Here is a 27,637-nt window from a genome sequence, read left to right on the forward strand (position 1 = left end):
TTGGGTAGCTGATGGTGGTACAGCTGTCGAAGAAATTTTAAGTGTGGAAACCCGTAAACCACAGAGCCAGTTCGTATTCTGACATCTGTAGGCCAACACAATTACTAATGCTTTGTGATGTAAAAGGTCAATCCTTTTAAACCTTGTGGTAACTATATATACCACTCAGACCAAATGTTGCTCATTCAGTGACTGTTAAGGAATTGAACCAGCGGTTCTAACGGTCTGAGCTGTGTCACTTCCGGAATTAAGAAGTCACTTACACGCTTTCATCTGTATGACGGCGTGACCTTGAAGTTATTTTTAGACATCCTGTGTCGATCTGCCGGAAACGAGCGTGGATCCGCGTCGGTTTTGTGCTGCGTGGCTAAAGTTCGATCGCCGGAACTTAACTGCTCTGCTCTGGGAGCCCCTTTTTAGCTCAGGGCAGACGTTTTCGTGACCTGTCACTAGTTTGGCTTATGAAGCGGTCCGTCTCTGCCCTATGGTCACTACGCGGGCTTTGCAGTCACAATGGGTTTGTGAGAAGGACTGATGTCTTGTTACGGTACAATTGCTTTTGGCCGAGAGGCGAGTAGATCAACGAGTCATGTACACGTCGTATTTAAAGAGATTCAGCCCGTACCGCGAAGAAAACACCACACTTCACCATTACAAAGATCAACTGATTAACGCTGTTTAAGGAAATAATCGCTGTTTATAATGAGACACGCGCTACGTACATAATATTTAAACAGAGAGTCCGTACCGCGAAGAAAACACAACTCTTCACCATTACAAAGATCAACTGATTAACGCTGTTTAAGGAAATGATCGATGTTTATAATGAGACACGCACTGTATACGTAATATTAAAACATTTAGTCCGTACCGCGAAGAAAACACCACACTTCACCATTACAGAGATCAAGTGGTTAACGCTGTTTAAGGAATTAATCGCTGTTTACAGTGTGAATCATACGAGACACATAAATACAAAATTAAGAGTTGTTGAATCAGGTGGGACTTACAGTTACCACTGGATTTTAAGTTTTAAATTATTTTTATTACACTGGCTGGTTTGTTTACGATGGAAGTTGTCCATTTTGTGAGGTTGAAAAATAATAATGGCGCTAAAATATCTATGAATTAGCCATACCATATTTGAGACAGAATCAGAAGCCTGCCGTACACACATACAAACAATTCAACCATTAAATTATCGTCCTGATAATGGAGGCAGTGAGCACCATCGAAACGTCTGTAAACGTTTACCCAAAAAGACAGTCGTTTTTGTGAGAATCTTAAGTCCCCCACATTTCAGTCAATTTCTGCTTTAAATGAGGTCGTTTTTAGTTCATTGCCCCTTCATAATTATTCCTCCTGCTCTGTCTATTATTGTTCATACTGTGTACATGAATGTCCGTTGTGTGGGAAGTCGTTTCTTTTTTATTGCCAGCGAAGAAAAACACAAAAAGTCCCGTCTAAGGAAAACCACCAACCGGAACCAGTATAAGTATGACTCAGTAGCACATCCGGTCTGTTCTCCGCCCGCTTCAATTCGTGAAGTGTCTGCTTCTTGTCTGATGCTTCTGTATGTAACAGGTTCACGAGCACTGAATCGTGTTGGCTCCTTCACTGCTACGCACGATTTTGTCCGGTCTCAGATCAATACTCTGTTAATTTAGCGACCGTCATCAACTTCGGAGGTCACGTGGTCGGAAATGAAGAGTTCAAACGAAATAAAAACACTGGAAAGTGGACAGACCAGTAATATTTCGAAAACCGGTTATGGATTTTGATTAAATTTCGTGTCACTGAATGTAAACCCCCAAATGACATATCCCTCAAATTTAAAATTTCATCATGTTTTTTGTTGTTGTTGAAACAGCTGGAATGTAATAAAATGTTGGTATGAAATTTGATGTTCTCACGACGTCAAAGTTTGTAGACTATTGTCTTCTGGGTTGTGACGTCACGTGGACTTCTACGTAGATACCAACATACTGCCTCGTATTCAACCCTGAAGATGGAGGTAATATGTTCCTCCGAAACGTTGGCGTCCACATAACAGACTTGTTTTGTTTGGAACATTTTTATTGTGGCAAATATAACGAAATATAAACTAAAAATATAATTAACAATTTCCGACTCTACATTTTGGTAACTGTTGAGTTATTTGCAACAAAAAAATGTTCATCCGTGGTAAATGAACATGAGTCCAATTGACGTGTGTAAATTCGTAAAGAATCCATTTGAAAAATAGCGTAATACATTTCAAAGTACATCCGTCCGTTCGCTGGTGGTTCGAAGCCATTCTGCCTCTGACCTGTAACAAGGCTTTACCGTCACAGGATTGAACCATGGGCACTGTATCACCGGCAGTCGCCATTGTAGGGACAAAGCAAGTGTTTCGCAGTGAAACCTGCGCATTGCAGTGTGGGAATTGTAGTCTGCTGCCATCTGTTGAGCTCTCAAGCCAGGTGGTTAGCATTCCCATGTAAACAGTTGTTTCTTGTCAATGTCAGATGTACGCCTATTGAAATCCATTTAAATGTAGAAGGCAGCCATTACGGATAGCTGACAATAGGTGATTCTCCAGCTTGGAATTTGATCCTGACGCTAATGATATTTCGCCGTTATGAGATATCACAGCGGACCTGTATGGCAAGGCGGAGAGTAAGTAACTCCTTGGAGCAGAGGCCTTTATAATGAGCTAACACCCGCTCAGCTGGTCACTAAATAAATAAAAACCTCTCATTTATTATCGTGTTCAGGATAGCCTGCCACACGTCCCCCTATTCCGAGCCAGATAAGTCCAATCCATATCCTCTCATTGTATCCCCTATTGTCCATTTTAGTATTATCCTCCCATATAATTTCAGGTCTTTTCAGTCGTCTCTTTCCTTTAGACTTCGCAACCAAAATTATTTCTCGCCTCTCCATGCGTTCTACACGCCCCGCCCATCTGAACTCCTTAATTTGATTATCCTTACAGTATTTGGTTCCTTTCGCTTCACCACTCTTAGGTGGAGATTCTTGTATAATATGAAATTAAATTGACGTAATACGGTACTGAATCAAGAATAATTAGTGTACGCCTTGTACTAATGCCCTTTGCATCACACGCACGTGTTCATCCGTTGTTTAATCTGCTGTACGTGGACCGCGGACTTTTATAGAAATGTTGCCATAACTTCATAAGCTGGATTAATTTCAGGCTCTGAAACTTTAGACAAACATTTCCAAAATCGCTTTACCCACAGTTAATTCTATACGAGCTTCAATGTGTTTGCGCATTCTAGTGTAAGCGAGGGAAAGGACCAACTCACAGATTCTCCTCTACTGGCTGATATTTAATCGTGGCCGCCGTGTGGCGCGTGAGGGGAAGTGCGGCGGTAGGAGTGGGGACTGCGAATTGTTTGTCTGAAGAAAAAGTTATAATGAAAAGATGGACGCACTGGATTTAAAAGCAAATTTCACGACTTAAAATGCTGTTCTACAAGCCCAAATTTCCCTTTTCCAGCGCTCTCTCTCTTTTTTTTATTCGACCAAAGCCACCGCGCATTCAGTAAACACCGGACACATGCAAAAAGTTAGACTGTACCATACTGCTTGTTATTGTTTGATATAAAAATATTGAACGCCTTGTTTATAATCAGCAGAAACGTAAACTGAGTGAGTTTCTGAAAAGAAAATTTTATTTTATCCTCTTTCAAACGAATATGAAGTGTAAAATTAGGGACCTTGCATGAGTATAAAAATTATCACTTATAGATGTCAATGGCGTTGGTTTTTAAATGATATGAGGATTAGCCCTTTGAAGCCGATGCCCGTCTAAATTGTATTTAAAAATTCAGTCCGTACCGCGAAGAAAACACTACACTTCATCATTACAAAGATCAACTGGTTAACGCTGTTTAAGAAACTAATCGCTGTTTATAATGAGACACACTCAGTACGTAATATTTAAACAGGGAGTCCGTACCGCGAAGAAAACACCACACTTCACCATTACAAAGATCAACTGGTTAACGCTGTTTAAGAAACTAATCGCTGTTTATAACGAGGCTCACACTGCGAACATAATATTTTAAGAATTCAGACCGTACCGCGAAGAAAACACAACTCTTCACCATTACAAAGATCAACTGGTTAAGGCTGTTTAAGTAAATAATCGCTGTTTACAGTGAGAATCACGCGAAACTCACAAATATTATGCGTTCAAAAAAGACCAGCTTCTAACAGAAGATTTCGCTGCTCTGTAGATACGATGACTGAGTAATTATTTCCAACCCCTTTGGAGTTTCGGGATTCAGCCACCTTCCCCTCGCGTGCCAGGGGTTGTTGGCAGGTGGAAGCATACGGCACGTATCGTCAAGGTTACATGTGGCAGGCAGCGAGGGGCGGTAACCTAACGCTGTGTTCATAATTAAAGGAATTAGGGACGATGAGAAATCTCATACTGAAACTTCAGGACTGAAGTTAACACCTTTTGTTTGTACGTTCATAAATTCATTTAACGACGCTGTGTCAACCGCGAAGGTTCCTTAGTGTCTGCCGATAAGCGATAAGTATCCTAGCATATCGCCCGTAAAATTTGACGGGAATTAATCCTGTTTAGTTGAACAGGAAAACAGTCGATGAAATTTGCGTTTATTTCGGCGATGACATTTAAAATGGATGTCTTCTGGTGAGATGGTGGTCTGTTTAAGACATTTTTTCGTAGAAGTTCTGTGGTTTAATAAGAAAAACTCGACTCAGTGCAGCCTTTGAGGCCAGAATCGAACCTGGGACTTACCAGATACGAAACTACTTAACCTTAGGGGTATAAAGAAGTATAATATTAAAATGAGCCGATAGAGACTATCGCTGAGATTACGCGTCGACTCAGGTGTCCACAGTTCGATTTCCTGTTTTCTGTTTTGACCGTGGCAAGTGGAATGTGTTGTACCTTTCAGTCTTCCATCAAATTAAATCTGACTTCCTCGTGACCTCACCGCAGATCGAGTCGTGGCGAGTCTCCGCCCAAATAATTCAGGTCGGCTGTTCAGATGGCTACACCGCGTTCAGATTTAATAATCGCCTTTTATCCCAAAATGACGCTTCGGTCGAAGTTCTAATGAAGGTCATTTTCGTCTTTCAATTTTACAAGAATTTGTATGGTTAGGTCCGTGGAATCGAATTTCTGTGCTCCGTGTATAATTTACGCACAGAAATGAAGATCTGTGATCTTGTTGTCTAAATCCTGTGTTTTCCTGCTCCGGAGACTGGTATTAAGTCTGGACGGGCTTACTACTTTTTTTTAAAAAAAATTCTCTGTTCTTTTGGATTAATTTGTTCAGAGACGCACAAAGATTTTGTGACGTATTAGGTGTCCTTTTCCCGAATATTAAGAAGGAATTTTACTTCTGTCAGACAGTTTCCTCTTTCGCTCGTACCAAGTTTTTTGTTTTTAGTCGTAACAAAATTTGTAACTGCTTTGGACAATTGCATTTAAGGTTTCAGTAGCCGTGTTTCAGAGTAAGTTTGTAATAAAACATTTAAAAGCAATTACGAAAAAAATTATATCAAACAAAACTCTTATATTTCAAAGCAATGTTTGCATCTGTCTGGAAATAAATAATATTAATTGCTTCGTTGATTGGTGATCGTTTGCTGTTAAGGGATTTTTGGGACTCATGGCATCACGTTTTTGAATGCGTGTGAATGTTATAACCTCTGTCATGGTAACGCTTGGGTTTTTATGGGATTTACCATAGCATCGATCATAATAATGCTATAATCGGTGAAATGGTAGAAATTTTCGTAACTTTTATATGAGATCGTGTTTGAGATTAATAAATTTTATTTTATTTTTAATTAAAAAAGATAAGAAACTGTATTAAATTTCTGTTACGTAACATTACTTAATTGTAATTATTTTATACATTTCTTTGTTACACTTTTAAAGAAATTTGATCTTATTTATTACTTTCGAATTAAATTTTATTGTTAAGGGACAATTTTCTAGCGATATATATATATATAGACAAAAGGCCTACACCAACTTAACTGCATTTTTTTATTACATTTCAATTAGCGTCGGTTTTCGTGGCTACCAAATTCAGTGAGGATGTATTATAGTGGATCCACTTGTATGCTAATGCTCGGTTGAAGTTCTGCTTAATTGTTAGTGTGAGTTTACATAGACTTTTATCAATATCCCCCCTCCCCCCGTGCAGTCACTCACTTCTCTTTATCTGGGGGCCACTTTCGTTGTGAAGGGTGAGAGAGCAGATTCTGTCCAATCCCACGCATTACAGCACGACCATTTTGTGATTAGGTACATCTTAAAGGTGCGTAAATGTCGTGTTTCAAAAGGTAATTGCTTGAAGTAGAATTACGAAGGTCGATAGGGGAGTTCGCTAGTTTATCAACCGAGCCACAGACAGAGTCGTGATCGTAGTATCACGATGTTTTACGGTGATACTTATACCATTTATGGTTCCCCTGATAAAATTGCAGACTGTTTGCTATTCTGCGTCTTCAAAGAACTTAAGTCATTAACACTGATCATAAAAAACGTACAGGGTGATAAAAAAATTCATGACACACTGGAACTGAAAACGAATATCATTATCTGCGTTTTTGACTTTATTACAATTTTATTTCTGCCCTTACGAATATATTTACGAGCAAATACATAAATATAATTTAACGTGAAGTATTCAAAATGGCCGCCTTCTGGGGGGGGGGGGGGGGATGGTCATTGTGTACGAACTTTTGCACCAGTCTGTACACGTTTTGAACTCGGGAGATAGCCATCTTCAAAGGTAAAAAGATGATCTGGTACGTAACTAAGCACCGCGCTGTACAGGCGTATGGAAAAGTGGAGGTATACCTCCACGCATTCTTAACCTCGACGGTAGATAGAGGACGTTGTGACGAAGGAAAAAATCCTGCCGTGCAGGGAATACAACCCCGGTCGTCCAACCTTTAGCCCATTCACTGTAATGTCTCCCTCTCTCACTCAGTGTTTCGAAAAAGTCTTAGAAGTTGAGTGACTGAGAGAAACATCTTCCTGTTAACACTGCTCGTCTCTGTCCGCGCTGTTACAATAACTTCGTCTCGTAAAAGGCTGTTGGGAGGACAGACTCGAAACATCTGTCGGTCTGGAGCCACTCTGTGTGTGTGTGTGTGTGACACGCGGGGGTCAGAACATCTGCTTGCCTTCTTAGGGCTGTGGCGTTGGTGTCTAACCCGTGATGGGGGGGGGGGGGGGGAGATAGCGAAGTTTTCAATCTCTACGTTCCAGGTACCACCAGACGAATACAAAAAGATTCTCAGCTGCTTCTCCGAATTTTAAACCTTCTCTTAAGATCTCCGTCAATAGAGGCCTGATGTACGCTCTGTGTTTGAACCCCGTCACTTTCTAAGACGTGTTATGTTACCGTATTAGATTCTTTTGAAATGTGTTTGGAAACCATGGTAACAAACCAGAATTACATTCACGAAGAAAATTAGTAGCAGACTAGATTCGGGAAACGATTTCTACCACGCAGATCAGAATGTCTTATCTTCACTGTCTAAAATCGTAAGATTAAAATATACAGAAATGTAACTTTTACCTGTTGTTGTATGGGTGTGAAACTTGGTCTCGTGGAGTGAGGGAAGAACACAGCGTGAGGGTTGTTGAGGGTGGAGTTTTTTAAGAAAATATTTGGACCCAAGATTGGCAAATAAAGAAATTATAATTTCTTCAGCAGAATTTTCACTTCTGTGTAGGCCAGGTAGTGATTCTGCGAGTCGTTTTCGGTCCGCTTGCCATTGTTTATGAACCGCTGCGTGGGCAAATAAGTACGCGGCGTGTTGCATAACCATCCAGTGACAGTGACGGGCTTATCTCGTGCCATTGCAAGCGGAGGGCAGCTCATGGAGAATGATTTCGTTTCATACTTCGCAGTTCGCTTTCTTTCCCCCAATCAATACGCAGTTCACTTGCTCTGGGGTGGCCGCCCTTTTGAAGGGTCCAACGCCTCGTCGGAACACGAGTTTATTAATTTTAATTTTTTTTAAGCATTATATAAATTATTTTTACACGTATTAGTCTGAATTCAAGTTTTGTCTGAAGTAAATTATCTTTAGATTTGAGTTTTTAATGTCTCAATATTTTACAGGAATATTAATTGATATGTGATTTAATTAACACATTTTTAAGTACGCTAATTTTAATTAGTATTAAAAATATATTAAAATTGCCGTCAATCACAATATAAGATAATTAAAAGATTAAAATATCATTTTTCGTTCCTTATCGAGTACTCGATTTACATGTGGAACATTTACGACATGTTTCGGCTATCATAGAGCCATCATCAGGTGTTATGTTATAAACTTTTTAACAGAATTACTGAATTTTACTGGTTTTTTAAATGATTTTTAGTTTTCATTTTTCTTATAATTTTCTCATCTAAAAAATCATTAAAAAATCAGTAACATTCAGTAATTCTGTTAAAAAGTTTATAACATAACACCTGATGATGGCACTATTGATAGCCGAAACATGTCGTAAATGTTCCACATGTAAATCGAGTACTCGATAAGGAACGAAAAATGATATTTTAATCTTTTAATTATCTTATATTGTGATTGACGGCCAATTTTAATATATTTTTAATACTATTTAAATAAATCACAATATGACGCACCTACAATATCTTCTAATTTTAATTATATTTTTAAATTATGAAATAATGATCCAAAGACACTCTGTTTGAAGAACGTGTTTTATTTAACCTACTGAGACAATGCGGTTAAGCCCTTGAAAATAACGGTTTAACGACGCTCTTTATCAGCAAAAATAAATGAGTCGGACAGCGTTGTAAAATATGAAACGTTTATGACAGTTATATGCCATTAAGTTTTATGTACATTTTATGAGTTTGACTTTACAGTCATTTTTTTTTTTGTTTTTAGTAACCACGCCGTGCTACTGCTCACAGGGTGCAGTGCCACGAGAAGGAAGATTTTTTCAGAACAGCTTGATCCAGTCATCATCACCACACAAGATTATAATAACATTTATCAATGATTCTACAAGAGAAAAATTATCAAGGTAAGTGTTGAGTCTGTTAAAAGATCAGAGATTTGTTTAGACTTGGCGTAATTAACACTCTCCATGTTTCGAGCAACATTACTCGTCAAGAACGCCTGATACTCCGGCTTTGAACTGTTCGATATCTAATCGGTTTATTTGTGAAAATATGGAAATGCAAATTTCAACTCGTGAAGGAGGACAGGGGATATTAAATCTAGAAGTAACATTCTGTGATGTCTGCACGGTGTCGCCATCTATCTGAAACCGATAAATGTACCAATGCACGTGCTCTGTTCAGCGTATTGGAGATTTACGGATTATATGAACACCCTGTAGCTTTCATCAATAAAAGTTCTGAAGTATGCCTATCATGTTAACAAGCGAAGACATCTATTGTTTAACTAGCACTCAGTATGGAGTCATACTAATATTAGACCCCTGAAAGTATGGTAAATTAATATCTAATGTTAGGTTATGTGTCTTTTGGCACAAGCTACTATGAGTTGTTTCCAGAACCGTGAATATCAGATGCAAAGCTGAACTTTATGGCCACCCAAAACGCGTATTTGGACGTTGAGCAAAGTCCAAATTTGAACTGTATCATTTTCATGTTAACACAGTTGCTCATTTGTATCGATTATAAATACTTAAATTGACCAATTAGCGTCTGTTCTCATACCGAAAACAAGAGTCAATGCGTTTATTCCGGTCACATAAACGCACGGAAAACACCCACGTAATTATGCCGTTGAACGTCATTTGTTAGAAACTGACATGCTATTAATTATATTAAAGCTATCCAATTTACTAATTAGTGTAATCAGATTCGAATTATTTCGTATAAAGCTTTCTGACCGAAAATTATTTGATTTTACATTCAACGGTGCACTAATTACAACGCGTTTTCCCTCGTGGGTCCATACAAAGAAATGTAATCCTTTATCTCTTTACGGCGAGATATATCGCAAAAGTATGAATAGGCCTATAACGTACTACGTCTGTCGGAAGTCTGCATAAATCGCGGAGTTACTGAATTTGGTGATGCTTATACTTACCACCGTGTTTCAAAAGCTCGGGGGGTCAGCTTTTAATGCAAGAAGGCGAGTCCCAAAGCTTCCGGAAGCAGCCATTATGTTTAGATATCCCCTGGTTTGTTTAAGCGATGCTTTTGGTATTTTCATATAATGTCAGGGGCAATTGACACAGACCACAATTCACTGCAATTAAAACAGACGTGATTACAGCACATGGCAACAATATAGCACATAGAGTCACTTGTCAACTCAAATTGTCATCTCGCGAATAATTATAGACGGACTGCAAATTAATTAAACCAAAATATAATAGCGCGTACTATTTCAGTTTGCTTCATTCGATATAATTGATGATTTTAGTAGTGGTTGTAGATGGATAATCGGCTAACACTACTACAATTATCCAATTAATAGGCCTACATTAAGTCATTCCAAATTCTGTCTACTTGTCCAGCCCATCTCATGCTTTTCACAGTTACCCGCGTAATATTATATGAACAGTACATATTACGAAGTTACTCATTTCGTATTTTTTTTCATCTGAGCGTGTCCAAACCCTGTTTTAAAACGTTTCTGTCAGATTCAGTATTTTATTATATTTATTTAGTGTTCGGTCTGACGTCAGGTCCATATGAACAGGATCCTTCCATCCTTTTCTCTGACTGGGACCTGTTCATATACGTTCTTGGCAGATGATCCAGAAGTGGTTTGCCATTGCCTTCTTCTGTGTGTGAATGGAGTAATCGTTGGGATGCCACGGAGAAACCGGGGAAGCCCCCGGAGGAAAACTCCGTGTTGCCTAGACCACGGCCTTGCCCAACACAAGTTATAAATTCGGGCACCGCCTTGTTAAAAGTTAGAAGGATTTAGAATCGCCATTAACTTTGTCTCTGAAGATGGCAGTCTTCTGGGTTGTAGCTCCGTGTAGTCTGGTAGAAGTTTTCCGACGTTTCTGATGTCCCTGCTGCCTCCATCATGAAAGGCGAAAAGCGAAAATATCTTGACTAAAAAAAGGACTTGGTTCAATCGAGTTAGTTCGACTTTTAATCAGCGTTAGAACAGAAGCAGATGTATGACTGATGAGCGCTAACAGAGGTCTCTGTTCCCCTAACCCCAATTTTACCGTAAAGCCTTGGTCTCACCAGAAGCGATGTTTTTGAGGAACGTAAATTTCCGCGGTTGCCGACGGAATTTGCAGTGGAGTTTATAAATTAATTACAAGCTTTATTGAAAATTGTTTAGTGTGGCGTGTGTACGTAGCCAATATATAAACGCTACGACTCAACATTTTCATATTTTTGCCTCTCTCGATATTTAAATGAAACCAAGTAGGAAAATTCTCAGGGCTTGATGGAATTGTATTGTTTAATTAATCTTTATTTTAGCATGATGTAATTTTCATAGTTTCGATGAGGCACTGTTACCAAAGTTTGTTTATTCGTTTGTTTGTTTGTTTTTCATTCCCGGATACAATAGGCTTGTCAAAGTCTGCCTTTCCTGCAGAAGGCTTCAAATACACACAAAATATAAATATCATTATTAACTTCGAGTGTCTACGTACATGACGTCATGTTTTAGGACGGGTTTGATCATAAGTTGAAACGCCGCGGGCGATCATTACCCAGAATTCGCCTAGAGTTACTTGGTAAAACCACGAAAATCTGAGTTAGATTGTCAAAATTGGAAGAGAACACGTCAAATTTTCGCTGTACCTTCCGTTACAAAAGTCCAGCACAAAGATTGCACGCCGTAAATCTGTGAAATAGGGTCATTTTTATTTAAATGTTAATAGTTGCTCACCTTGCCAAGGAATGTCCCGGAATTTATGGAATCACAATGTCAATTGCCTTGCTCACAGGATCCCAGAAATTGTCCGTGTTCTGATCCAGATTAATCTAATCCACAGACTTAAACCCCATTTTTCTAAGATCCGTTTTAATATTATTCTACCAAAAATGCATATGTCTTCCGAGTAGCCTCTTCCCTTTAGTCTTTCAAAGCGATATTCTTATCACATTTATCATGTCACCCATGCGTGCTACACGTCCATCTTATTCTCTGTGATTTCATCACGCAAATAATACCTTACGAAAATTATCGATTATTATGAGACTCGCCTTTACGCAGTTTTCTCCTGCCACTTCATCTCACTCAGGTCGCCTTCTTCTTAAGACACTCTCATTCTGTGGGGTTTCCCCCCCCCCCCTTAACGTGAGATACCAAGGTTTAAACCCACACAAAACAAAAGATGAATTTATATTTCTCTATAATTTAATCTTCACGCTTTTAGACGGGAGACGAGAGAACGAAAGGTTCTGTAGCAAGCATTACCCTGATTTAATCCACTTTTTACGTAGCGTCCGGTCAGCGTGGCCTTCGGAACCATTTCAGTTTTCCCCAGGAATCTCAGGCGATCTCTTGTGGAAGGAGTCCGAGTTCTGTCCTGTCCTTCGCTGCCCAGAGCAGGAGAACGGCTTCATTCGTTGCAACAACAGACTCCTTCTCCCTCATCTTGTTCCACTCCCGAAGAGGTCATTGTCGCCATCTTATGTGAAGATTTTTTTTATGTGGTGAACTTGGCAACGTCGGTTGTTTACTGTTGCTGGGCGTGCGTTGGTTTCAAAGCGGAGGCCACGATTTCTCCCAAGAGCAGGAGAGCAGGTGTCAGATGATGTGGCGGACGCAAGCTGACGTCTTCCTGCACCCACCCTCTACCCTCTGAAGTCACCCCGGAGGGTAACGCGTAGATCGTGGTCGTAGGTCAGCATCAACGCCTGCAGACGCAATGGTCCAGCTTTATTTTTCTCCTAAAAAAACCCTCCTGGATCTATTTTTGAAAATGCACAGCCAGTCTTTTATTTTATCTTTAACAGTTATTATTATTATTTAGTGTTCTGTCTGACGACAGGTCCATATGAACAGGATCCTTCCATCCTTTTCTCGGACTGGGACCTGTTCATATACGTTCTTGGCAGATGATCCAGAAGTCGTTTGCCATTGCCTTCTTCTGTGTGTGAATGGAGTAATTGTTTGGATGCCACGGAGGAAAACTCCGTGTTGCCTAGACCACGGCCTTGCCCAACACAAGTTATAAATTCGGGCACCGCCGGGAATTGAACCCGGGACCCCAGGCTTACAAGGCTAGTGTTCTGACCGCTAGACCACCGTTACTGAAATGTGTTCCTCACGTAATTATGTTTCGCGTAGAGAGCTTTACAGCGGCTAGTGGCACGTCGACGAAATGTCGTCGCTTCTAACATGGCAATCAATACGAAAGGGCAAATTTGGACCCAGATATCTTGATTTGGATCAAGTATTTCAGCACATTTTAGCCCACAATCCAAATTAGAAAGCCGATATCGAAGTTTTAATGAGATTCAAGGTTCTCGCCGCGACAAATATGGATAGAGCTGTCTTCTCGGTGTTTCGTCGCGTAGTCTGGTATATATTGACCGACGTTTCAGAGACTCCTGCTGCCTCTATCATCAGGGTAAATCCAGTTATTTTCTCGCTGTTAATCAGTGTTGTAGCCTGGATACCTCTTAAACAAGTAGACTCTACACAAGTGTGTACCATTTTATTTGCTTTCTAAAAATCGCTGTCGCTTAGGGGATTATTTTTTAGCCTCTGTCTAATTGCTGGTCATGATTACTTTATGCCGAACAATGTTTACGAGTAAACCACTTTTGGACCCATTTTGGGGACATGGTCGTCCATTTAAAATATGAAGGAGGCTAATGGAATAGTATAAAGAATTTTTACTAGGGGTCGAGACACGCAGGGGTGGACAAATATTAAAAAAATAAAATTTCTCTCACTATTATACGATAAATACGTAATAAAGGATTATGTGATTTCTATTTGTGCCCAAAAAATAGTGGTTTTTTTCAGACTCCGTTGTATTATGTTATGGTAAAATTTTCTTTGCACTTGTGTAATACGTTAGAAAGGCGTAGGGTGGTGTGGAGGCAACGCTTCATGCATGCGTATGTTAAAAGGTTATTTGTATTCGGTTAAGTAGTCATATATGTAGTGAAAGGTTTGATTGGAGACTGGATATTTTGATGTGCGTGTAGTACATACATCACGTAACAATTTTATATGTTTTTTTTTGTTGAACGGAATCGATAAAATTATTTTTCATTTCCGTTTTTACCAAATCGAAATTAAATATACTCGTCACCTTTTACCTCGCGTCAGATTGAATCGCACTTTGTGCAGGAAAAACAAGGAAGTAATCTAAAATCCATCGATTGGACAACCCTGGCTTTAATTATGTATTGTGTGAGAAAATACAATTTACGCACCGGGCATTCTGTGTAGTAGCGCGGCCCGCGGGAGGTTCCTTTAAACTCATTCCCACAAATAATGACCAGTGTCGTTACAGGGACCATTAGCCAAAATGGAAAATCGCGATGTGTCTTCTCCGTGCGCTCTAAATCTGAAGCCTCTGGTCACTTTCTAAACCGCTTCAAAGTGCAAAAGTTGAAATGTTCATCGTGGCTGTCCCGAACACGACGTTTCGACTGCTGATTCTGTTCCCATCTTCATGTGATTTGTTTTGATTATTATTGTTTCGTACTTCTTACCCGGGATTTGTACCGCAATAAAGAGTGAAATTCTTCACCACGCGGTCCTCGCATTCCTAGTGGCAAGTGTTGACAGTGCCTTTGCTGCTGTGCGTCGGAAAACACGACTCTGGCAGTCCGTCAAGGTTTTCAGCCGAGAATTATCCAAACGCGTCCTAGCTTTCTGCTGTTTTTGTCCTGTTTCTTCACATGGGTGCCTCTCCTTAGCGGATGCTAGAGCTCAGATACGTCTTCACTCACGTGATGTGTTCAGAGCATTTATCATTCCCGTCCGAAAGCCGAGTTAAAATCCCCCATCATTTCCATCTGTTATCCGTCTTCTTCCGAACGCACTACTTTTAAGGTCTTCAAAACATTGTTTTCAGTGTCTGTTTGTATACGATTTTTGTATTAACCCTTTGAAACCGAAGTTCGTCTAAATAACATTTAAGATTTCAGTCCGTACCGCGAAGAAAACACAACACTTCACCATTACAAAGATCAAATCGTTAACGCTGTTTAAGGAAATAATCGCTGTTTATAATGAGACACGCGCTACGTACGTAATATTTAAACAGAGAGTCCGTACCGCGAAGAAAACACAACTCTTCACCATTACTAAGATTAACTGGTTAACGCTGTTTAAGGAAATAATCGCTGTTTATAATGAGACTCGCACTGCGTACGTAATATTTAAACAGAGAGTCCGTACCGCGAAGAAAACACAACTCTTCACCATTACAAAGATCAAATCGTTAACGCTGTTTAAGAAACTAATCGCAGTTTATAACGAGGCTCATATATAAGAGAGAGAAAGAGGAAATTGGTGGGAGAGAAGTGACAGACACTTCGATATCTGGGGGGGAGAAAGAGCATCTTATAGCTAGAAGGTCCCCAGGCAATGCCCGCTCGTCCTTCTGTTAAGGATAAAGTAAGAGTGAAGGCGTTAGTGTGATGATTGGCATAAAAGACGGAATTTTGAAATTTTGTATTAGAGAAAGCTGAGACTATTAATTTGGAAGTCTAATACATAATTTAGAGGCGAGCGTAATGAGACACGCACTGCGTACATAATATATAAACATTTAGTCCGTACCGCGAAGAAAACACAGCTCTTGTCCATTACAAAGATCAACTTTTTAACGCTGTTTAAGGAAATAATCGCTGTTTATTCTGAGAATCATACGAAATCCATTTATACAAAATACAGTATTACTGATTTTTAAAAGAGGTGGTACATATAGTTACCACTAGACTTTACAAAGTTAAATAAAGCCTTGTACGGAAAATTTATAACGAAAAGTCCACAGGACGAGATGAAGGTCTACCTGTTCTCCATTCAAGGTCCCTGTATGCATTCATTTATTTTTGCGATGGGGTGAGACTGGCTAACCGACCCCCTGACCATCCCCCAGATGATACATGAGTGGATACGGAGCAGGGGTGGAATTATACTGACAGGTGAGAACCGAATTACTCGGAGCAAAACGTTTCCCGATGCAACTTTGACCACGACAAATCCCTCAAGGACCGCCCTGGGGACCAACCGAGATCTCCGCAGTGAGAAGCAGCCTGGTCCACAGCTCACAATATTAACAAAGCCAGCAACATTTTGTGTTTGTCCTTTAAAGGTATTCTTCTCCCTTTTCGGCTGTCCTTCAATTTACTAATGCAGTTTCCAGTTTACTGACTTATTATTTTTATCACTAATTTGCTTTGCCTTTGATCTCTCCCGAGGGATTTCTTTTGTCGTATTAATTTAATCTTCGTAGTTCCCTCTTTCCCTTTGACGCGAAATGTGAAATTGTTCCACCTCTTTCCTCTTGTTTCGTCTCTGCCCCCCCTGCAGCCGTTTCTGTGTCAACGGATGACGCTAACAGCGTTGAAATCTGTCTGTTAGCTTTGCCCTTTTATTTTGTTACACATGTTCTATCTGCTACGTGCAGCGATATGACACCATAAAACTACAATTTGAAGCTGAAACTCGTATAAATGATATTTATGAACTCAGTCCGTACCGCGAAGAAAACACGACACTTCACCATTACAAAGACCAACTGGTCACATATAAAAAAATAGTATTTAAGAATTCGGCCCGTACCGCGAAGAAAACACGACACTTCACCATTACAAAGACCAACTGGTCACATCTAAAAAATAGTATTTAAGAATTCGGCCCGTACCGCAAAGAAAACACGACACTTCACCATTACAAAGACCAACTGGTCACATCTAAAAAATAGTATTTAAGAATTCGGCCCGTACCGCGAAGAAAACACGACACTTCACCGTTACAAAGATCGACTGGTTAACGCTGTTTAAGGAAATAATCGCTGTTTATAATGAGACACGCGCTACGTGCATAATATTTAAACAGAGAGTCCGTACCGCGAAGAAAACACTACACTTCACCGTTACAAAGACCAACTGGTCACATCTAAAAAATAGTATTTAAGAATTCGGCCCGTACCGCGAAGAAAACACAACACTTCACCGTTACAAAGACCAACTGGTCACATCTAAAAAATAGTATTTAAGAATTCAGTCCGTACCGCGAAGAAAACACAACTCTTCACCATTACAAAGATCAACTGGTAAACGCTGTTTAAGTAAATAATCGATGTTTACAGTGAGAATAATACGAAATCCATGAATTCAACTGTAGACTTATTGATTATTGAAGCAGGTGGGACATATATTTGCCATTGGGCTTTAATGGGTTAATGTATATTTGAAGAGTCCTCTTTTCGAAGCCTTGAAGGCCATTATTCTACCCCTGTATCTCGTACAGCACGTGGGAGACATGGCACGTGTCAAGGTATGAACGCCCCTGGAGGTAGACAATAGTTTTATTGAAAGACGCAGAAGCTGCAGTTACCTCCTTAACGTCAGTAACCACCTACAAGGCTGTACGATCTCTGCCGCCACCATCTGCTGGCTATAAAAGATTTACATTGAAGATTCGTTCTACAAAATTAAAATAATCATGTCTGAATTGTACTTCCTCTCTGGGATATTTTGAGACCGGATATCCTGAGCGATATTTGTCGTGCTTTAACTCAGGCACTCCAGTCAAATTCCAATATGACTCTTACCACTGTGATAACCTCGTCCTACAAATTTTGTCTCAGTAAAGTCAGTAGGAGTTGAGGTTCACCCGATGGTCAGTCTGCAGGGCATTGTATTCTGGTAGAAGTTTTGCCAACGTTTCGGAGGTCCTTCTGCCTCCATCTTTTAGCGTTACTGTTACTCTCACCCCAGAAGTTTGTATTATCTCTATACAGTCACGTGTCATGACAGAGAATTATGAGACATCTATATTAATCGCTACGATGCCACGGACGGAAAACCTCGGTTATAAACATCGGTTTGTGCAGTTTTAAACACGCCCATTTGACAGTATTAAATAATCCTAATAGCGATTAATACCTCAAATCAAGTGCGTGACGACATCCAAACATGGCCAATTACAGTCAAGCATTGGAACGTCAGTACAAGATAAAATAACACATAATTACGTAGCTTATACAGCGTCGTTTAATGACATACATCCACCCTTTGTTTGTCACACATTCCGGTTCACAGTATCGTGTCACTGCTCGCGTTATTTAATTGATACAGCGTCGTTATATAACCGAAGAGTCTACATGTTCCTTCGTAGGAAACTGGACTCGGCCTGCCGTGGGTTTTGACAGAAAATTTCCCTGTGAAAATACCGTCGAATTTCCTTTCATCTGATGTCGACTTCTGGTATCTGTAGATCTTAACCTCCATGCCCCCCCTCCACATACTAAAGTTCATGGCGCGAAGAAAAGGTGTAATCATATGTCGGTCTGTTTCATTTTAACCGTTTCCGTGCTATGCACGAAATATCTCGCTTAGAAACACTGGTCATTAAAGCTTTGGGTTTGTAACCTTTGAGAAGACCAATGCCGCCAACTCTCAAGAGTTAAAGCTGGATTTTCAGCCGTGGAAAAATGCTAATAAAAAAAAAGTTTTCTCGAAATAAAAATCAGCATCAAAAGGTTTAACAGAATTAAGTTCGTGTAGCGGCTGACTTAACACGGTTTTGCGGGCAAAGCTGAACCAAAAAGTTCTCTTTGTATGCTCGCTTCTAAGAAACCTCAAGGCTAAGCGACTGTAAATTCCAGAGTAAGAAATAAAATGGTATTTACTTTGAACCAATCTTTTGCCATCCATTTCCAGTTCTGAACTTGCGTTATAATTTTCTTGCAAAATACAGTCTCTACTTCCTAATCTAATGAATTGTGGGACTAGTCTTTTTAAAAAAAGTGATAGTGGAACCACGGTTCCGGAGAATTTGACGTAAATACGTCTATACGGAAAGGAAGTTTATATATTGGCATTATTCTAAATATTTCCTTTATACATCCTTTACAATCGAGATAAGTTTGATTAAGATATTGCTTATTTAACTTGAATTAGTTACGCTTAAGATGGGTCTGTGGTAGCTGAATGTAATGTAATGTAATGTATTTTAATGTAATGTAATATTTTATAGGTAACAACAATTCCGAGTAAACACGACGTTCCCTAGGTAACCAGGTTACACTTTTTCGTTCCACTTTCTTGCCGAATGACCCTTCCTCATAGACGTATTTACGTCAAAAAAAATATGACGCATTGAGAGTTATGGTAGAAGTATTTATAGAATTTTCGCCTGGAAAACTCAGGCGTAAACGGGAAGTTAATACTAAAATAGATTTCAAAGTCTGTGGTGTTTTATATGAGCCGACGTACCTCAGTCTCGGGGGCAAAGCCCGGCCGGGGCGTGAAGCTGGCCACTCAACCCCCATCTAGTGCCGAGGTTAAGAATTAGTAGGAGATATACCGCCTCTCCCCCCAAGCGCGTAAATGGCGTATAGTGTGTTTTTTGTGTTCGGTTGACTGCTATTCGCTTTACTATGATGACTCAGTCGCATTGTGTCAGTTGGGGATGAATTTTGTAAACGAAAATGTTATTTAGACCAGTGGTATTCAACCTGGGGTACGCGTACCCCCGGGGGTACGCGTACCCCCGGGGGTACGTGAAATTTAAAAAAATATATATTATTTTATGATAAACACTGAATAATCAGTAATGTAATTTATTTAATTTATTTTAGATGTAGATTATATACTACGTATAACTTGAATTATACATCAACAACTTTGGGGGTACAAAGTTGAAGAGAAATTATATCTGGGGGTACGCGAAGACATCTTAGGGGGCACGTGAAATTTAAAAAAAATATATATATATTATTTTATGATAAACATTGAATAATCAGTAATGTAATTTATTTAATTTATTTTAGATATAGATTATATACTACGTATAACTTGAATTATACACCAACAACTTTGGGGGTACAAAGTTGAAGAGAAATTGTATCTGGGGGTACGCGAACAAAAAAGGTGAACATATTAAATATTCTGAAGCCAGATGCGTGTGCATTACATTTATAGATTGGGTGGAGAGTCTTAGAGCTGACGTCATGCAACTGGAGATGATCAAATCTGTTGCAGCTTCCTGTTTGTATCTCCTGTCAGTTTCACCACAGGTTGCCAACCTCTGCTCCAATTGAACATAAAAGCTTGAGAACGTCATCTCAGATTCCACTGTCTCCGAGCCCTTCTGACATAATCAGGAAATCCTGGTTGACGCACGCGTAAGGGAAATGACCCAGATTCATTTCCTTTCCGATACCCTCTTCACATGACTGTCTCTCTCTCTCTCCTGTATCGGTTTCGATCAATCGATTTCCATCAAATTTGGTATCAACGTCATGTCGTTAGACACGTAACGATATGAAAAAGATTTCAGTTTCTCTTCATAAATACCAGGACGTGACATTTATATTAAGTTTAGTCCCTTCAAGTTTTTAATGTAATTCGGGATTTATAAACGTTTTCTGATCTGCTGGCACATTTATCGATTGTTGTCGACACATTTATCGATTGTTGTCGACACATTTATCGATTGTTGTCGATTTGATAATCAGTTTGTAAGCTACGAGTGATTGACACATCGTACCATTTATTAAGTTCTACTAAATTACCATCGTAAATACATCAACATAACCTCTTTCTCAACAGTTTTCTGTTACAAATTTATTTACTCGTGTAAGTATGTGATTTAGACCTTAATATATTTTAACGAAAATCATGTTAAATTGAGTGATTTGGTTAGTGGATGTTTCAAGAGTAAGCAAATCCTTTCTCGTCTCTTGCGATCTGATTTGTTCCATTGTTGGAAAATTCACATTGGATTACGTCGCACGTCAATCACCCGAAGTGCATGACGGGTAAATGGAACGCTCCCAAAAGCATTCAGGTTCAGGCTCTTAGTGCAATTGAACGCGACGTAATCCAACGTAATTTAAGACTGGCGGCGTATTGATACAATTTTCTAGAACGTCATAGCAGACTATAAATAACTTTTTGTAATGGATCGGTGAAGATTTATAATCGTTTAAAGCCCAGTGTACCACATGGTTTAATAATGAATAATTCAATTTTTCTTACAGTGGATTTACGAATTACGATTATTTCCGCAAACATTGTTAACCAGTCGATTGTTGTCATGGAGACGAGTTGTGTTTTCTCTGAGGTACGGACTGAATATTGTTAACTTCAAATATAAACAAATATTTGGGCTTGGTTGATTCTCTTATTAAAATGTTTCGTGGTGGTGTCTTTATAAATGCTGTGTTCTCTCAACATTTAATGTTTCCCAATCAAATACACATGATTTACGAGTTATCCCAACGTGATACCCTGCCCTTATATATTTAATCATTAACGTTTAGAGAATCATTATATATTTCCGTTTATAACAACGTCCTGTGCAGGTACAAAGTGGAACCACGTCTCTGCCCTGGCACGACGCCATGAAGGGGTGTATGAGGGCGTGTAGGTAAATCTCCACCCGTTTTAAGTCTCCATCTCAGCAGTAGATGGCAGTGACAGTTGGACTACACTCTCAGACCGATCGTCGTATTTGAGAGACCCTGAGACCTGCTATCTCAACCGAGGTCCTTCGTAGTTTTCCTCAGTCATTCCAGGCAAATTCCCGTTTAGTGCCTTAAAACAGGCCACGACGGTTCCTGCTCTATGTTTCCCGTTTTATTATTAATTAATATATATTAAGTATATATATTAAATTTTGTCCGTCTAATCACAATAATTCTTATCAAATATTAAAATATTACAGTAATTAACATTTAAAATATTAAATGATGTTCTTTATCGAAATATTCGATTTACATTAGACCATCATTTTTCATGTTTCACGACATGTTTCAGTTCCTAAAAGAACCATCCTCAGGTGTATATAATTATATAAAGCTTCAAAACGATAAATAATTCAAATACAATTTTCATACATTATGATAGCGTACATTTTTATCAGATTTTTACCAGATATCAAACGATGTTCTTTTTGAGATTTTTATTCCATTTTTAATTCCATTTTTAATAATGTTTCTGTTGTTTGATTAAGTCCCTTCGCAAAAATATTGTCAATTCGGGAAGGGTTAGAGTGGCTGGGCGTGTACCACGCGTAGCAGAAATGACACGCGCCTACAGATTTTTTCCCCCAGACAACGTCAAGGAAAGAGACAGCTTGGAAGACCAAGACGTAGATGTGAGGATATCCCGACATCTCAATTAAATAATGTGTGAGTGTGTGGGGTGGACTGAACTGGCTGACGAGTGGCGGGCTCTTGTGAGCGCTTTGAGAATCTTCGAGTTCCCCATTAAAGTCGAGAAATTTATTTGACTAGCTGAGCGACTGTTAGCTTCTCAAGCGGTAGGTCTTCATGTGTCTTTGTTCGTCGTGAGCTTGGATCGTGGTGTTTTTTACCACTCGTACGATACTTTATATTCAAGAGGTCCCACGTTCCGTTCTCTGCTTACTGTACTCTATTCTGACGGCATTGTTTTGTAATTTTCTCCATTCCCTCTCTCCACGCAGATGCCGGGATAGAATCTCAGTGTACGTCACTGCCGATTCCTTGCATAATTTGTATCCATCAGTTCATTCGACTCTGTACCCTTTTAAAACCTCTTGGGATATTCCTGTACATTTTAAGTCATCAACGGGGAAGACAGATATTCAGAAGTCATTAAATTTCGTCTCTTATTCATCATAATAATCCTTTTATCTCCTCGTTCTTTGGTTCCTTCCTCTCTACTGTGCGTTATGTCAGTATCGATATGTATCGAAAAAAAAGATATTCGATGTTTGACTCGAATTCTGAAACTTCTGAAGTCCAGAAAACTTGCAGAATCAGCTACAGGCCGTGTTCTGTATTTGAGACATTTTCCATTGTGACGAGACGAGACGAGACGAGACGAGACGAGACGAGACGAGACGAGACGATACGAGACGAGACGATACGAGACGATACGAGACTGTTTGTTCTGTAAACCAGGATCAAATACGGAAACTTGTTGGGGCTGTGGAGTTCATATCACGTGCGATCGATCGATCAGACCGACAAGTACAGGAGTCTTGCGGGTACAGAGACTTGCAGGGGGGGCCAATAGCAGTCTGGATACCGTGATGTAAGACCACAAAGGTTAGTTAGTTAGTTAGTTAGTTAGTTAGTTGCTGGTCGTCAGTTGTAAAGGGCTTCGTGGAATAATATTTATTATTGTTTGTTTGGTACTTCTGATTTTCCAATCGTTATTGGCGGGAAACTTACTAAAAGTTATAATAGAGGCCTTGTGCAACATTTAGAATCACATTTCTTCTTCTTATTCTTCTTCTTCCTATTCAGCTATTACCTATTTTACCGCCTGTACTCTTAAAATTCATAGATGATTCTCCCAGTTCATATCTTTTAGATATTTGGTAGGACTCCTTATATGGGGAATCGGCTTAAGAGTAGATGTGTTTCCTGAAACGTCGGCTTCTTATTTTAACTAGTTAACGCGGCTGATCGCCCGAGAAGATTTTATCGAGTTACATCGCAGCGAAAGCTTCAAATCATTTTTACCGAGAATAATTTATTTTTGTATTTTTACCATTTTTTATACGACGCTCAGTTTGGCGGGGGGGGAACCCCCCCCCCCAAAAAAAAGTTGTTTTAATGTTTTCGACACCCCTGTATGTACGAAATTGAAAGAAAAATCGATGATTTGACCGGTGTTCTGTCTCCAAGAAAAACGCATTTTTGGTCCTGCTATTGTATTACGACACGTAGTTTGAGGGGGGACGTGGTGGGACGGACGGACTGACGGACAGAGGCAGGCGTCGTCGCCTACAGCATTTGATCTGCTTCCCCGAGGACTGGCGCGAAACCTTTAACCATAAAAGACATGTCACATTTTCACCACGTTGGACGGATTGCTCTTTTATAATGAACGATGTCTGCGGCCTGCAGGTAAACCAGGTAACAGGCCACAGCTCTGACGCCTGTAATTTACCTCCAGGTGTTGGGCGTGGCCTATTAAGTATGCCTGCTTACTTACTTCCATGTGGAGAGAAACGTTACGAGCTGAAACAGACTTGGCGCCCGAGACAGAGAATGAGAAAAGGCAGACGAAAGATTCTGATAAAAGACTGAGAAGGAGGACTGGCAACGAAGATGAGGAAATCAGAAGAAGATGTTGAATCAGTCAATAGCACATAACCTATTTCAACTCGAAGAGTTAAATACTTTTATGTTGAACTGTACCTCATATGTATATGTAAATAGTAGACAAGTGTTTGTTGACTGGCGATCATTTAAAGAAAAACACGATTTGCACTGTAAATTAAAGTTGCCATGGAAATGCTGTTGGGGGGGGGGGGGACTTTTAAAAAGCATGGAAATTTCAGACAGCTAACTTTAGATTTTGCTATTATTCTTGACGGGGAAAATTTCCTTGCTTAATAACAAAGAGAAATTGTACGCAATCGTGGGTTTAATATTCTACACTGTAGTTAGTCAACGACCTTTTCCTGTTTTTTTTTTTTTTTTTACAATCCTTTGTGTGACGGTGATTTAAAAGTTTCACAGTTCACGGAAGTATTTAAGAATTCACAATAAACTTAATTTTCGTTAATAAACATTTACGTGATGTGACAATGGCGATATGTTCTTTTTAAAAATATTTTTGGCGGGGTTTCTCTCGCGCGTCGCTTTGGCGGTGTTTTGAGTCACAGATTTTCTAACTGTTGTGCTGTTGGAAGTCGAGACTCGCCACTAAGGTTACCGTCTGTTGAGCACGTTGCCTGGTGGCTGTCGCGCGAACCTATGTGGCAGGACTGGTTTTTGACGGAGTTAGCTTCCTCGCCTACGGACCATTCAGCAGAAGTGCTGTGACGAGGTGTGATGTATTCTTGTTCTGCTGCACAAAGCATACGATCGAACGGGGAAAATTAAACATTAATATAGCGAACAGTTATTTCAGACAGCAAATATTATAGTCATATTTATGAACTTTCTTATCGATAAGTGTGAACTTCCGTATATCGTTCCTGATTATATCGATAGTAATGTATCTAAATAAATGAGCATCGACGTAATCGAGGCGAAGTTACAGGAAGTTTGTGAACGTTTAGAAGTTGATTGTTGGTGTTTCTACGTTTGCTGTGTGTTTGTAAAGTGACAAAATACAGATACGGTTTAATCCCAGACAACTTTATTTAAAGTTATCACGTAATTTTAATGCCCGTGAACGACATTGTAGTGTTCATTGTAGTGACTTGAAAGTTGTTAATAAGCATCGTGTATAACCAGTGAGTGTGTTTGTTGGTGTTCTTACTGAAAGACCGACGTTTTTGTAATAATTTCTGCCGGAAAGTGCTTCAGTAGGGATTTTATAAACATGTGATGCATTTTAATGGCTTCTGTCCATTAGGCAAATGTACAATCATTTACGTTCGCGTTTGAAATTGTGAATACGATTTACATTGGCTTCAGGAAGAAAAATGGAATTCGGACAATATTTTAGCGTCTTCTGTATCATCCTGATGTTGAATTTCGGTAAGTGTTGAATTTATACTGGTGTAATAACCAAGAGTGTGATTTTTCTGCATGTTGAAATGTGGTGGTAGATACTGATTAATTACTCCAGTGGTCCAATTCCAATGTTAGAACCGTCGATGTCAACGTGAAATTATTTTAAGTTTTAGGGAACAAAAACAAGTTATTCGAAGCATGCGACGTATTTAAACTCTGAATTTTCTCATTTATAATTTAACTTTGTAAATATATAAAGATCTGAACGAATGTAATGAATTAAGCACGAAGATATTAGCAGACAGTTTTGATTTTGTAGTGTGATTTTAGGAACCCTCAGGTATTCAAATAATTTTCCGATTAAGCATTCGAAATTTGAATTCCCATGTCAATTATAATATACCTGTTGAAATAAAAATATCTCTAGAGGGAATCACAAATATATAAATACGTTTTATTCATTTGTGACTTATTTAACGACGCTGATAGTAGCTTAAACTTTTCTGCTTTGATATAGGCCTAAGTAATACGTATAAAGCTTAATCGACGTTTAAAAATTTACATTTTCCGGCATTGAAGATGTGTGAGGGATACGTTCCTGGTCTATTCAGTTAGAATGTTTGCCACTTTTAAACCCAGTGGTAACTATATATACCGTTTGATTTAATAAAAGAATTTTACAACAGTGCGTGTAAAATGAACACAGTCTAAGATGGCTGTCTTCTGTCGCACTGTTAATGCATTCAGTAAGATCACCTGAAACGTTGCCAACTCTACCGTACTACGTGATGAAATATCCCAGAAGACAGCCATCTTAATATACCTCGCCGCGAGATTCTCAAATCATAGTTGATCTAATTTCAAAAGTCTGCTTTATGAAGTCTGTCTTTGCTGCAGACGTTGGAATGTAATATGTTTGAATTTAATTATGGCTGGAGCCAAGCAAAGTAATTCCTAGATAATTAAACCGTTTATCGTTTCTCACAACAAATGTGAATGTCACAATTTCTGTTGTAGAGGAATTCCGCGATTTTTCTGGCCAGCACATTATGAATTTTAATTAGATTTTTAAATTTTCCTCGTGAGTTAACGCCACAGAAATCAGTTTACGTAAGCTCGTGGCTTGTGAGTTAGTTTTGAATCAGTATTTTAAAATTATAATAGGAAAACTGAGGAAAAGGAAATCTTGATTTGTTGGCCGAATACGATTCATACTTGATCGATGAACAAGCATCAGATCAATAATATTTACCGACCCGCGGACCACTAGTTGTCGACCACGTATGCGACTTTCTGTGATGATTAACCTATCTTCTATTTTTATTATAAAAACTATAAAAATTTGTGATTAGTCGTTGTCTTCAACCAATTTGTCGTCAAAAAATGACGTCATCAACAATGCCAACAGTTATTTGTTTACTCGGCATTGTTGTGGAACACAACAATGCCGTGTAAACAAATATCTGTTGGCATTGTTGAAGTCGACACAACAATGCCGAGTAAACAAATATCTGTTGGCATTGTTGAAGTCGACACAACAATGCCGTGTAAACAAATATCTGTTGGCATTGTTGAAGTCGACACAACAATGCCGAGTAAACAAATAACGCTTCACAACAAGGAAATCAAAGAATATCAAGTCAGTCGCATTATCACTGCTCCAGAAGCAGCAGACCGCATTCTTGAATATTGACTAACAGTTGTCCTAAAACATCAGGAAAGTGAAAGAAGACGTTATCAAGTATTTGAAGTACCAACTTCAACAAGGTAAACTGATACTCATTACGATTATGAAAACTATTATAAAAACTGACTTTATGATCGATTTTGAGACGAAGATTTGCAAGGGTGGGGCTGGACGTAAAAAGCTGACTGACCAAGAACAGTTGGCCTCTGAACAGCGACGTAAAGAACTACAACATCAGACCTATTTCAGAAATAAAGAAAAGCGAAAGAAGGCTTACATTGATAAAAGTAGAAAAACGTATTCAACAAAAACAGAAGGGAAAAAAATCAGACGAA

At 39.2% G+C, this 27,637-nt stretch overlaps 1 protein-coding gene across 4 annotated transcripts in view; it reads left to right on the forward strand.

The window, feature by feature from the left end:
* Positions 1-27,637, forward strand: part of ed (hemicentin protein echinoid) — a 289,516-nt gene that overhangs the window by 132,536 nt on the left and 129,343 nt on the right. For 2 of the 4 annotated variants that reach the window (XM_087359442.1, XM_087359443.1), the window contains one exon: positions 8,938-9,076. In XM_087359442.1, the coding sequence (XP_087215568.1) occupies positions 9,049-9,076 (28 nt within the window). In that variant the 5' untranslated portion in view covers positions 8,938-9,048. Of the gene's footprint in view, positions 1-8,937; positions 9,077-24,944; positions 25,640-27,265; positions 27,383-27,637 lie in introns of those variants that run through there. The other 2 variants (XM_087359441.1, XM_087359444.1) reach the window with 2 other exon arrangements.

The sequence above is a fragment of the Zootermopsis nevadensis genome, unplaced genomic scaffold (genome assembly GCF_977971745.1).
Source record: "Zootermopsis nevadensis isolate Lab colony 2312 unplaced genomic scaffold, Znev_1.0 Znev_ptg000031l, whole genome shotgun sequence".
In the NCBI taxonomy this organism is placed as follows: domain Eukaryota; kingdom Metazoa; phylum Arthropoda; class Insecta; order Blattodea; family Termopsidae; genus Zootermopsis; species Zootermopsis nevadensis.